Here is a 12983-nt window from a genome sequence, read left to right as displayed (position 1 = left end):
AGCATCAACTTGCTTTATATGGGTAAGAGCTGAAAGACCCTTGTCTTCCTGAACAATATGGCGTTTGGGTCTTTAAAAATAGTCAGACTCATCACATAGTAGGATCACAAGCTCACAGGTTTTAGAGCCAGAAGGTCCCTTAAAAGGGCATCAAATCTAACCTCTGTTTTTGTAATGAGGGATTTGGGACACAGTGAGAATAAGTGACCTGTCCAGAGTCATACAACAAGTATCTGAGGCATTGTTTAAACCCAGGTTGTCCTGACTCTTAAGAGTCTATCCCACTGTGCTACCTTTTGATGGTTTTCACCATTTTTTTCTTCATTTGCTTTCTTTCATATACCCTGATACCTTCAAATTCTACTTTCTGCTCCATGATAGTTGATAAATTTGATCATTAAGCATAAACCCCATAAGGCCTTCTGATGTGTGTTCTGTATCCTTTGACCTCTCTCTCTATCCTCATCCCTTTCATTAGTTTCTGGGCAACGGGTTCCTTCCAATTCTGTGTTATGAAGGCCTTATATTGTGTCTACTTTATCCCTCCTTCTCTGACATAATCAAGTTTTCTCTCTCCTTGGTTTTGCTTTAAGCATACACATCTTTGTAATTCTATTATAATTGTTGTTTAATCCCACTGATCTTATTCTTACTGGATGTAATTTTCTGTTATTTGCATTCATGTATATTTCTATTTTTATTTTATCTCTTTTTTCTATAGACAGTTATGTTCTTCAGATTAGCAACTATATTTTTTTTACAGATTATTATTAAAAAATCTTAGAACTGGAAGGGGTTCTCAAGATCACCTAGCCCAACCACCTTCTATAATATTGTGCCCTGTGCCCAGTGGGTACTCAGTCAACATTCACTGACCATGGAAACCCTGTGCCACAACTGTATTTTGGCAATGATTTTCAAAAGGGTAAAGATGATAGTGCAAACTAACTAATGTGACTCTTTTCTTCTCTCAGTGGGAAAGGATCCCCCATTAATTGACCTGTTTTTTTTTTGTGTGTGTGTATTCTAGGCTTCCTCTTCATAAATCAAATTCAGAAGAAGGCTCCCTAGGTCAGTACCACTTGCTTGCTTTCACTCTGGCTATTGGTGTTTGCTTTGCACGTTATCATGGGAACTTCCATTGCAGTTGTTGCTTTACTTTAAAATGTTAAAATATTGAATGTTACATCCTTAAACCTTTAAGAGCCATGAACATCTATGGACCCTCTAGCTAAGCAACATACAGTTACATCCCCGTAGTGTGGTTGGAAGGAGGTGGGGAGGAGATGAGCTGTAAGGTAAAGAAATGTCTTCTATTTAGACAAGTGTTTTGCCCTTTCTAGCAGAGGGGTAGACTGGTGGTATCTGTTTCCTGCATGTTATGTGTCATTGCCAGGCTAGACTCTGTGAAAAAAGCAAGGTTGTAATCTTTGGGCTTGTGGAGCAAAATTGTGTACACTGATCGCAGCAGAAGCACTGGGAAAGTCAAGACCAGAAATCATCCCCCTTTGCTGCTTTGGTTATGCCATGTAACTGCAGCATCCAAATGGCAGTTGTTTTTTTTTCCCCTAGAATGAGTAATAGGCTGCTTCAAACCCACTCTCTTACCCACCCACATCTTCTCTTTTGTATTTGCCATTTTTCTTAGTAATACCTGATATGGATCACTGACTTCTTCTCATATGTTAAAAATGGCATGTTTGGAGAGTGAATTTTTTTTCCCTTAACTCTGAAGTCACAAATTATAATTCAAAACTTGTAGAACAGGAGTTCTGGCGATCCAATTCTTAAATGTTATGATCCCTTCAGGGCATCATTCTCTTTGTTTCTGAGTAGTCAGCCTATAGTGATCGTGTGCTCCGAATAGATTGAGAGCATGCCCTGTTTGTGGTACAGATGAGAGCAAGTTCCTTGAACCCACTCAGGCCCAGACCTTTAGAACCAGTGTAAGATCTCACATGTGAGGGTTAGGAATGCAAACTATAAAATGTGTGATATTCTGGTCCCTTTTTTCCCCTACTTAATTAATAGCAAGTCATCAATGGCGGTAATTAGAGACCTCATCATTGGTGCCATACATTCAGATCAACGATAAGAAAGAGTAAAAAAAGAGAAGCAAAACAAAGTTGACTTTTCTACCTTCCTTCCTTCTCTCTCTTCTTCTCTTCTTCCCCCTCTCCCCATCACTCTTTCCCCCCTTTCTCTCCCTCTTCCTTCCTTTCTCTTCTCTCCCTCTCTTCCCTTCTTCTCTTTTCCCCCTCTCTTTCCTTCCTTCACTCCCTTTCTTCTTTTCTCCCTCCTTTCCCTCCCTCTCTCCCTCCTTCCTTTCTGCCTTCCTTTTATAATTTAAGGTTTAGTCTAAGTAACTCTAGCCAAATTTGAAAGGGGAAAAAAATAGCACAGCCAAGACCTGGTTAGACATGCTACCTAAACAAATTTCTGAGTAGATGGAAAAGTCTATTCGTGTGAGCAAACATAAATAATGTCTCATCATATCCTAGATTAACTTTCTGGACCTTTTCTTATTTCCAGACAAATCTAATTTCCTTTAAACTGCTGTGTATTCACTTACCAGTATTTTTTCATCTCAAAATGGGGGGGGGGGAGGCAAACATTCTTTTTGTTGAATCAAAATAATCTTTGCAAGTTTTGAATGATAATGAATCTACTTTTCATTTTCATGTACCTATTGTTTTTATCTTTTTTGTTCTTTTAGGAAAAGGTGATTGGAAAAAGAAAAATAAGTATTTCTGGCAGAACTTCCGAAAGAACCAGAAAGGAATAATGAGACAGACTTCCAAAGGTATCATTGCATAAACAGTTTTTTTCTTACTCTCTCAAACATTGAGAGGTTTATTCCATAAGTTATAAAATGGATGTTTTGAATTGTATAGCTCATTTTATAGCACCCATAAAAATAAGTTAAAACTCTTCTTTATTTACTATAATTGCTACAAGACTCAGGCTCTGCATAGCTTTGGTACTATAGAGAATGGAGTATCAAGGATAAAAAATTCTTACTATTTAGAGAAAATTAATTTAGACATTGTACTGAGCACATTATAAATATCATCTCCTTTGATGCCCACAACATGGGAAGGTAGGTGTTATTGTTATCCCCGTTCTACAGTTGAGGAGACAAACAGAGATTAAGCAGTTTGCCCATGATCAGTCACACAGCTACTAAGTGTCTTAGGTCTTCTTAATTCCAGGCTAGCATCCTAAACACTACGTCACCCAAGCTGCTTCAAGAGAGGAGTAGTGAGTTATCCAAAGTCAACAGAGCTCATAAGTGGAAGAACCAAAATTTGAATCTAGTTCCCCAGACTCTAAATGCATTCTTCTTTCCAGGGAAGTAAACTGCTGCCTTCTGATGATTTAGATCCTTTCCCAGCATTGGCTCACCCTAGAAAACAATCAGCTATTTTCCTGATAGCTCATGAGACCACCTGCACTTCTGACATTTTCCTGGGAAAGGGAATAACTTGGAACCTGTTGCCTCTGAGAACTGTCTAAATGCCTTACACCGTAGGGATTTTCCCATCCTGCCTTGTGAAGGCAGTCCCACCTCCATTCCCTGCTTTGTTTTGTCTTGTTGTCGTTCCCATAGTAAATATTACATTATGGCCTTGTGTTATGCTTTGCTAACACTGCATGAAACTACTTTTCAGAATCCAGCACAGCTGACTTGTGGGCAGTTTTGGTTAATGTTATATGAAAATTTGAGCTGTGTTCTGTTGATGTGCCTACAGTTTTCACTTGCAGGTAGGAACCAGGGAACCTTGGCTACATCTCTCTGCTCAGAAGATTTCTTTGTCTAAAATAAACTGAAGAAAAGTAGAAAAGCTCACACCAACAGCATGGATTTGTGGGCCAGCACACCTGTATTTATTGGCTGTGTTTGGTGTGGTATGTTTTTGAGGTTGGCTTATGTTTGTAGGAGTCATTCTTATTCCAGACTTGGAGGAAGCTTTGAACCATCAAGCCTTTTCTTTGTAGTACCTGCCTAGAATTATTTAAAAGTAAAACTCAACCTCAGATCTGAGCACCCCATTATAGATAAATAGTAAAAAATTCCCAGATCACGTAGATGAAAAGATCCCAGTTCCTTGTCTCTTTTCAGTCCCCCCTATCCTCAATTAGAAATGAAGTTGCAAAATAAACAATATCAGCTATTCTCCATTCCATATTCACCATTCCCTTTCTATTTTCAAATTGCTGGGAAACAGAGAGCACCTGGGTGGTAGCTGTGTACTGATTGAGAGTGAAATGGAAATGAAAATGGAAAACATGGGGGAGAGAAGATCTAGAATCACCTCTGGTAGAATTTGTACCTACACATCTAAAACCAAACTCTATCACTCTACTTCTGTGCAGCAAGGGCATGTCATAGCTGAGAATCATAATAATGTATATAATCATAATCATAGAGAATGTATGAGAAAGACAGGACCGGGGCAGGGGAGGAGGGAGAGAGGAGAGAAAGATGAGTGACTACAGTGCATTCTTATTCCCAGTCTGTTTGCTAAAGCCAGCACACTTTCACAAATGGATCCTTTCCCACAATGCTGACCAAAAGTACATCCCTTGCTAACATGGTACAAATATATTGAAGATGACAGAAATCTGTTTGCAATGTAAGAAAGCTCTTGAAAAGTAACCTAACGAGGGGATTTGCTTTTCAGCCACAAGTCTGGCTGCTTTCAATGTTGAGTAGGAAGCACCTAGCCTGTTATAGTATAGTACTTGTTTATGATGATAATGCCATTTATGTTTTTCTATGTATGTGTGTATCTGTTGTTATGCATAGATACATGGCATTATCATGTTAAAACCACAGCTCCTAATGGTGTGTGTGTGTGTGTGTGTGTGTGTGTGTGTGTGAACACATTTTGGGGGTGGTGGGCAAGTGAGGCAGACTAGTGCTTACCACAGTACTAAGCACATAGTAAGTGGAGAATAAATATTAATTGATCAGTGTGGGGAAACTCCTGGTAAGGAAGCTTCCTCTACCAATGAAAATCAGTAACTGTTCTGTAACTTAGTTTTAGGGGATTGCCTGGGAACACTGGGAGGTTAAAGGTTAAAGGAGATAGCTGGCCAAGGTCACGCTACCAGTGTGTGTCAGATGCTGCTTTTGAATCCAGGTTATCCTGAATCCAAGACCAGTTCTCTATCCACTATGCTATGAGCCCTTCATTCATTTAAATATAGATAGATGACATATATATGCATATGCATGCATTTATGTATATGTTTATCTCACCTATCTATATGTACACACATACATACATATATAAATACGTGTATGTATGTACATACATATATATATCCTTATATTGTTAAAAATAACCTACATTTATGGGTTACTTAAGAGTGGAGCTGCATGTGGCCCCAAATCCTCAGGAACCAGAATAAAAGGCAATTGAAAAACATTAAGCAAAATAAATAAAAATATGATACAACATAGATAATGTTATTTATGGTTTTCTCAGTCAATGTGTGGCCTGAGTTTGACATCAATTGTTACTTTAGAGAATGTAAAGTACATCACCCCCACTATTTCATGTGAGGCTTACAACCATCCTGCGAGGCAGGCATTATAGATGTTATTATTTCCATTTAACAGATGATGGAACAGAGGCTCAGAGATACTAAAAGACTTTACCATTGTTTGAGAGCTGTTAAGTATTGGAGGCAGGATCTGAAGCACAGTATTGCTGGTTTCCTGTCTAGGCCCCCAGCCATTACACTGTATTGAGTTTGTGTGTGTTTATGTTTGTGGACATCTAAATATTTGTATTAAAAAAAGACCTTTTAATGAGTTAAAAAATGGGTCATCTGTGTGATTTTACTTATTTTCCTTTGTCCCATGAAGAAATCCTATTCACTAAATAAAATAACTCATTAGCTTCATTTGACAGTTTCTGAAACTTTGTTTTCCCTTTTCCATTTACTCTGATACCAAATCCTTCTTTTATTATGCCAGAACTTCCCTGTAGTTTCTGAGTGATATAATTTGTCTCATTGATATCAAAGTAAAAGAAGCTGAGGGAACCCAACCCCATTTTGGAATTCTGTGATTTAGGGGGGACTATCGGGGAATAGTCCCATGGGCAAATAAAAGCTCCATATATCATTGAGGCTGAAACTATCCTGGTGGGCCTCCCTCATGAAAGCTTCCAACAGCTTAGAGGAACCCTTTTTGTTTCATTTCTCTCTTAACTTTGTTCCCAAGCTGTGATGTGCTATTATTAAATTGTAACACAATACTGCCACCTTACTGTTCCATTAATCCAATGCAAAGGGAGACCACTCCACTCTGCATGATTACTTCTTTGAGACTGACATTTAGGTCTTTTGGCAATCTGTGATCTCAAACATATTTTTCCCTTCCTTTTTCTTATGTCCAGGAGAAGATGTTGGTTATGTGGCAAGTGAGATAACAATGAGTGATGAAGAACGTATCCAGCTGATGATGATGGTCAAAGAAAAGATGATCACTATTGAGGAAGCCCTTGCCAGGGTGAGATACGAGAGATGGATGGCATAACATTTCCTATAACTTGACTTGCCCTAATCTTAAATCACCTTTGAATACTGAAGGGAATAGACCTGTATTGGTCAAGGTGGTCTTTTGAGGACATTTTGGTGGTGTCCAAGATCTCTATTCTTTTTTTTTCTTTGAATAGTAGTTTATTTTTCCCTATTTTCATATAAAAACAATTTTTAATATTTGTCTTTTCAAAATTTTGAGTTCCTAATTCTCTCTCTCCTTTGCTCCCTTCCCTACTCTCTGAGATGGTAAGGAATTTGGTATATCAAGACCACTCTTCTTAACAAAATAATAGTGATTCTATTTTTCTTAGTTATTACAACTGGTATAGGGAACTACTATAACAATAATGACAGTAATAATAACAACTACAGTAATAGCCAACATTTATAGAGTATTTCAAGGTTTGCAAAGCACTTTTAATGTTTATTTCATTTGATCCTCACAACAACTATGAGCTAAGATGGTATTATAATCCCCATTTTAGAGTTGAGGAAACTGAGGCTAAGAAAGGTAAGAAAGGTCAAATGACTTGCCAGTGTTAGTTAGTAGGTGTCCATGGCAGAAATCAAACTCAGGTCTTCTTGACTCCAAGACCAGTGTTACTGCCTACCAACACAAACTGATGAAATTACAGGCCCAGTCTCTGTGTCCCTATTACAACCATGTCTCAGCTTCGTAGAGAACATTTCCATGCCCGATGCCTTACATATATAAAAAAATTAAATGCTGAGATAACCAGTACATAAATCTCCAGGACACTTTGGAGGATTAAAAAGAGCAAAAACCCATAGAACAAAGAATAGCTGCTTGTCATGACAGAGAGCTCTTAAGCCAAATTGACAAACGGAGTGGAGAATATTCCCTCCATGAGACAGAAATGAGTAGTTCGAGATAACAACAACCACCACAACAACTGGCATTTATATAAGTCCTTTATAGTTTGCAAAGAGTTTTTACAGACGTTATCTCATTTGAGATAATTATTACAGTCATTGAATCACAACAGAATCAGAGGTATCATGTCTTAAATATGGGTTATACCAGGTCTATCCCACAAACCATGGCTGGAGAGCCCCTTGGTCTAAAGGTTGATGTTTCTGTAGTTTTTAAGCTAAAATAAAAATCTTTGGGAACTTTTTTTGTTGTTGTTCTGCATTTAAGTTATTATTGCTACTGTTACTTAAAATTAATAAATCAGGCTAGATGTTCCCTTGAACTGCAATGGGTGCTTTTAGATAATATGTTAACTTCTAAACTACTGAATACCCATTTGCCATACTGAGACACAAGTTGGGTAATCGGCATTATGATGATGGAACAATTAGATGACTGACTCGGTGATTTCTCCTTTTAGCCTGTTGGTTGGGTATAGATGATGCAGTCTAAGATGGGCACTTTTGGAAGCTTCCCAAAGGCTTTCAGGTCATTGAAGTATCATTAATTAAAAGTGTTACTGAAGCACTTCAGAGCCTCAGAATTCTAATCCAGTGCTTCTTAAACTGTGGGTGGCAATATGGAGTCGTGAAAAATTTGGCAACAATAAAAGGTTTCTGAATGGAACGACCAAAAATTAATTTAAAATGTATGATGAAACATATGCAACCTCGGTTCTGAACACAAAGCACATGTACTTTGCATTGTACGTGTCCTCAGGCCACGCAATGCCAACTAAAGGGGTCCCCAGTAGAAAAAGTTTAAGAAGCCCTCTATATCCGGTGAGTGTATGCCCCAAACTAAGCCCACTAATTGAAAATATAAAAACATAGCAAATTAGCCAATTTTAGGATGGACAGAATATAAAAGCCTCTCAGAGTGATTTCTTAGAGGCAGCTAGGTGCCACAGTGGGTAATTGCAAAGATCTGAGTTCGAATGCAGCCTCAGACAGTAGCTATGTGATCCTGAGCAAGTGAAACTTAATCTTAACCTCTGTTTGCTTCAGTTTTTTCACCTGTAAAATGGTAATAATAATAGCACCTACCTCCCAAGGTTATTTTGAGAATCAAACTAGATAATAATTGTACAAATGCTTTTCACAGTGCCTGGCACTATAAGTGCTATAGAAATGTTAGTGATTGTTATTACTGTTATTTTTATTATTATTTTATCTGTAAAGCACTTTGTAAACCTTAAAGTACTCTATAAATTATAAAATATTAGCTATTAAAAGTTTTATTATTTATTAATTTATATATTTATATTATGTTATAATGCATTCTATTATGTATTATTTAATTGATTATTATTGAATTATAATATAAATTATAAAATATTAGCTATTATTGTTGTTTTTTATTCAAGTAAATAAATGTTTTTGGATTGTACCTTTCTTGATAATCAATTTATATGGCTCACTATTCTACTTCAGTATTATATTATTGAATCCTTTCTTGTATGAGGTATTTTGCAGCATTTAGATGTAGACACAGAAGGATATTACTGCAGAAGAGGGTCTAGAATACAAAGTCTAAGTAATCGAAAGACTTACAAGTGGAGAGCAGAGATGGAACCATAGGGAAGGAAGCAGTGAGAATTAACAGGAACTTATCTAACAAGGGAAAAACTAATTGGCAACTTGGGAACTATTTTTAAGTATAAGAAATGCCCTCAAATGGGCATAGCTTTCAGATATAATTAGTTTTTCTCCACTGAGGTTAGAAAAAAAATTTTATTTCATGTTTCAGCTGGAGAGTGTTTAGATTATGTATAAGGGAAAACTGTTTTTTTTTAATGGCAACCAGAAATCACCAACAATGTAACTTCTCCCCCAATCTCCATGTTTTTGAGACTAAAACAAAATCAAATATGTATGACAGTTGTACTACAATCCTTCTGAGATCAATAAGAAAGGACTCAGTAATCTTTGAGGTCCTTTTTAGACCTGTGAGACTATGATAGAACATAATCACAGAATCCTGAAACTAAGGGTGTCAGGGCCATGGGATAAGGGTAAGAGTATATGTTTAGGTAAAATAGGAAATAGTATTGTTTATTTTGTAATATAAAAAGTTTTAACTTGAATTTTCTGTCCTTATTTACTTTACACTATATTCATAAAATTATAACTAGATTGGGGCAGCAAGGTGGTACAGTGGATAGGGCATAGACCCTGGAATCAGGAGGACCTGAGTTCAAGTTCAGCCTCAGACACTTACTAGCTATGTGACCTTGGGCAAGTCACTTAACCCAAATTGCCCCTCCCCCCCAAAAAACTTAACAACTAGATCAAATTAATTTTGAATAAGTTGTATTTGCTTCAAGGTTTACAAGGATCCATGAAGTCTTCACACTTCCTCTGTCAATGGCAGATCTTAACCTCTCCATGCCCTCTTTAGCAGATAGTTTAGACTTGCTGTGGGGAGAAAAAAATAATTCCCTAGTGGCCAATTGTCTGATGAGCAACTTCTCAGAAAGGGAGAATGAATAAGCATTTCTGTAGTACCTTTTCTATTATTGAGTCGTGTCTGACTTTTTGTAACGTCTTTTGGAGTTTTCTGGGCAAAGATACTGGAATGATTTGTCATTTTCCTTCACCAGCTCATTTTACAAATGAGAAAACTGAGGCAAATTGGGGTAAGTGACTTGTCCAGGGTCACACAAGTAGTAAGTGTCTGGGGCCAGATTTGAACTCAGAAAGATAAGTCTTTCTGACTCCAAGCCTAGTGCTCTATCTACTGTGCCCCCTGGCTGACCCCTTACTTAACACCTACTGTGTACCAAGTACTGTGCAAAGATTATCTCATTTTATTCTTATGACAACTCTGGGGTATAGGTACTATTTTTACGTGCACACACACACATACACCCATTTTACAATTGAGGAAATTGAAGTAGACTGAAGTTAAGTACCTTGCCTAGGGTCAGAGAGCTAGTAAATATTTGACATGGGATTTGAACTCAGGGCTTGCTGACTCCAGACCCAGTTCTCTATAAATTGAAGGAATCTGTAAATTTCACAATACTATAAAGTACTATACAGCCATAAGATGGTATTATTATTTTGAAATCAGCATCATTAAGAAAGACGCATCATCAAGTGCATGACATTAAACTAGGCATTGCCCAAAAAGAATTATTTTTACTTTTACCCTCTAGGAGCCTCCAAATTAAGGAATTACAAAATCATTACAAAATCAAGCAGATAGAATAAAAGCATAAAACCACCTACATGTGTGAATAATGAAGTATCTCTATCATATTGAAGTGATGGGGATGTACCTTTAAGAGACTGCTGGAGAGTGGGCCAGATGGAATGAGGAGTGGGGGGGAAGGGGGGCCGCTGTAGGGATAGATACATGTTCACACAAACAGAAGGACTTCGGGAAGGATATGGGGATTTTAGGACCTGTATAAATGATGAGAGTGAGGCAGTTTAATATGTTATGAGGCAAAGATGGTTCTAAGCTAAAAATAAATATATGAGAACTAGCTTCTAGCTCTAGAAATGAGGAGGTCAGACTAGCTATATCTTAAATGCAAAACAACTATATCATTATTCAATCCCTTCAAAGTCCTGGAGGTAGATTTAATGTTAAGTAAATCACAAAACCCAGAATGTTTGCTAATTTAAAAAAAAAGTAGAATTCCTTTATCTTTTTAAACACGTGTTTAGGGACAAAGGTAGTACTTCAAAGGATGGAGGAAGGTATTACCCAATCTTATGGACTATCTTATTGTTTTTCTGTACCAATTGTTAACTTTCACAAAACAAAACTTGATGCATGTTGTATCCAAATCCATTTATAATATATTTTTAATTCTGTTTTTTTAAGATCATCAATCAATAACAGTAATAGCTAGCATTTTTATCATAAGGTTTCATCTTGAGAGGTGGGTGCTATTGTATTTCTTTTTTAACACTTGAGAAAACTGAGGCAACACAGAGATTAAGTTACTTGTCCAAGGTCATATGACTAGAAAGTACAGAATTTGAACTGTCTTCCTGATTCCATATCTAGAACTCTATCCAATGTGCCATCTGGCTACCAAGCATTTATTATCCATCTCTCTGTACAAGTCACTGCTTAGCACTGAGGACATGAATACAAAAAATGAAACAATCCTATCCCTAGGAACATAGATCCAGAATTAGAAGGGCTAGATTAGGAATTATCTAGTCAAAGCACCTCACTTTATAGGAAACTGAGGCCCAGGAAGAACAGCTCAGGTCCTTTGATTCCTACATTCCACATTCTTTCCATTTCAGTGCCTTCCTTCTGTACTTCATAAACCCTGTGATTCCATCAATGTGGGAACTGTTACAGACTGAAATTTTTGCACACTTGTAACAAATAGTCTTTTATGAGTTTGGGGGTCTCCCTTGTACTTTCCTTCGCCCTCTGGAAAAAAAAAGCCATCACCTGATGGTCAGTTTCCTAGTGTTAAACCTCTCCAAACCTTGCTAGGCTAATCCTCTGAATAATTTGCTGCTAGGCCTACCTCAAAGCATTCCTACTGTGGAAGGATCTGCTACAATTTGCACTTACAACCTTTTCAAACCCAAAGTTGCTACCACACACCAGTAACACATCAGAGGAAGACTTCAATGGAAGCGCAGCCTTCTGTGTATGCTCATATTAAGGAGCAGGGTTGAGTTTCCATTCTTGTTCTGTGGCAGCATGCATGAAATTTTGCAGAGATATCTTACCGAAAGATCTTGTGTTTAATGCAAAATCATTGATTTAATTGGCCAAGGTCTTTCTTTATATTTCAAGCTTATCATACGAAAAAGATATATGATGTCTTGAAAGGTGTGCTGTATGTTTTGCAGTATAGTTACACATCCTTTCCTGTCTTCCTTGTTTCCTACTAAAAATGCTGAGTTTATTATGCAGTTATGCTGAACTGGTGGCCTGGAGTTCAAACCAGGAAGAAAAAAATATTTTTGAAATATATTTCAGGATTCCATCTTTGTTGTGCAGATTACTATGGAATGTTATGCAGTGTATTTACAAATGGAGTGTGAGTGACTTGTGTGGGCAGTAGTCACTGGCTCGCCAGACCATAGCCTGTTTTTGAATTACTGTAAATTTTATTTGGCCTTGTTATTGAACTTGCAAAGGAGAAGTTTTAATGTTGGAAGTCAGAAAATAATGGTGAAGAAAATGAAGAGGTTTTCAGAGAAGGCAGAAATTTCTTTCTACCTATCAGTTTGGTTTAGATTATACCCCACAGCGTAGGGAATGTATCTTCCTCCCAGTTTTAGAAATCATGTCCTCTGTTGCTATTTAGTGAACAGCAGTAGCATGAAAAAGGAGGCCCAAAGTAATTAATTTGTGACTGGTTGGTGTGTTGGCCCTTGTTTTAAGTGTCTTTTCATTGCAGCTCAAGGAATACGAGGCCCAGCACAGGCAGTCGGGCACCTTGGATCCTGCAGACTGGCCAGATGGCTCTTATCCATCATTCGATGGCTCCTCCAACTGTAAT

The 12983-nt window shown here is 37.4% G+C and overlaps 1 protein-coding gene across 3 annotated transcripts in view; it reads left to right on the top strand.

Annotated features, from left to right (window-relative positions):
* Positions 1 to 12983, top strand: part of SASH1 (SAM and SH3 domain containing 1) — a 407307-nt gene that overhangs the window by 311890 nt on the left and 82434 nt on the right. For all 3 annotated transcript variants that reach the window (XM_069069719.1, XM_069069720.1, XM_069069718.1), the window contains exons 5-8: positions 1031 to 1071; positions 2717 to 2803; positions 6414 to 6526; positions 12882 to 12983. In XM_069069719.1, coding sequence (XP_068925820.1) covers positions 1031 to 1071; positions 2717 to 2803; positions 6414 to 6526; positions 12882 to 12983 — 343 coding nt within the window. The remainder of the gene's footprint in view (positions 1 to 1030; positions 1072 to 2716; positions 2804 to 6413; positions 6527 to 12881) is intronic.

This window comes from Petaurus breviceps, unplaced genomic scaffold, assembly GCF_028583685.1.
Source record: "Petaurus breviceps papuanus isolate PSGF00001 unplaced genomic scaffold, PetGlider_PUasm1.0 90784, whole genome shotgun sequence".
Lineage (NCBI taxonomy): Eukaryota > Metazoa > Chordata > Mammalia > Diprotodontia > Petauridae > Petaurus > Petaurus breviceps.
This window is presented reverse-complemented; position numbering and strand designations above follow the sequence as displayed.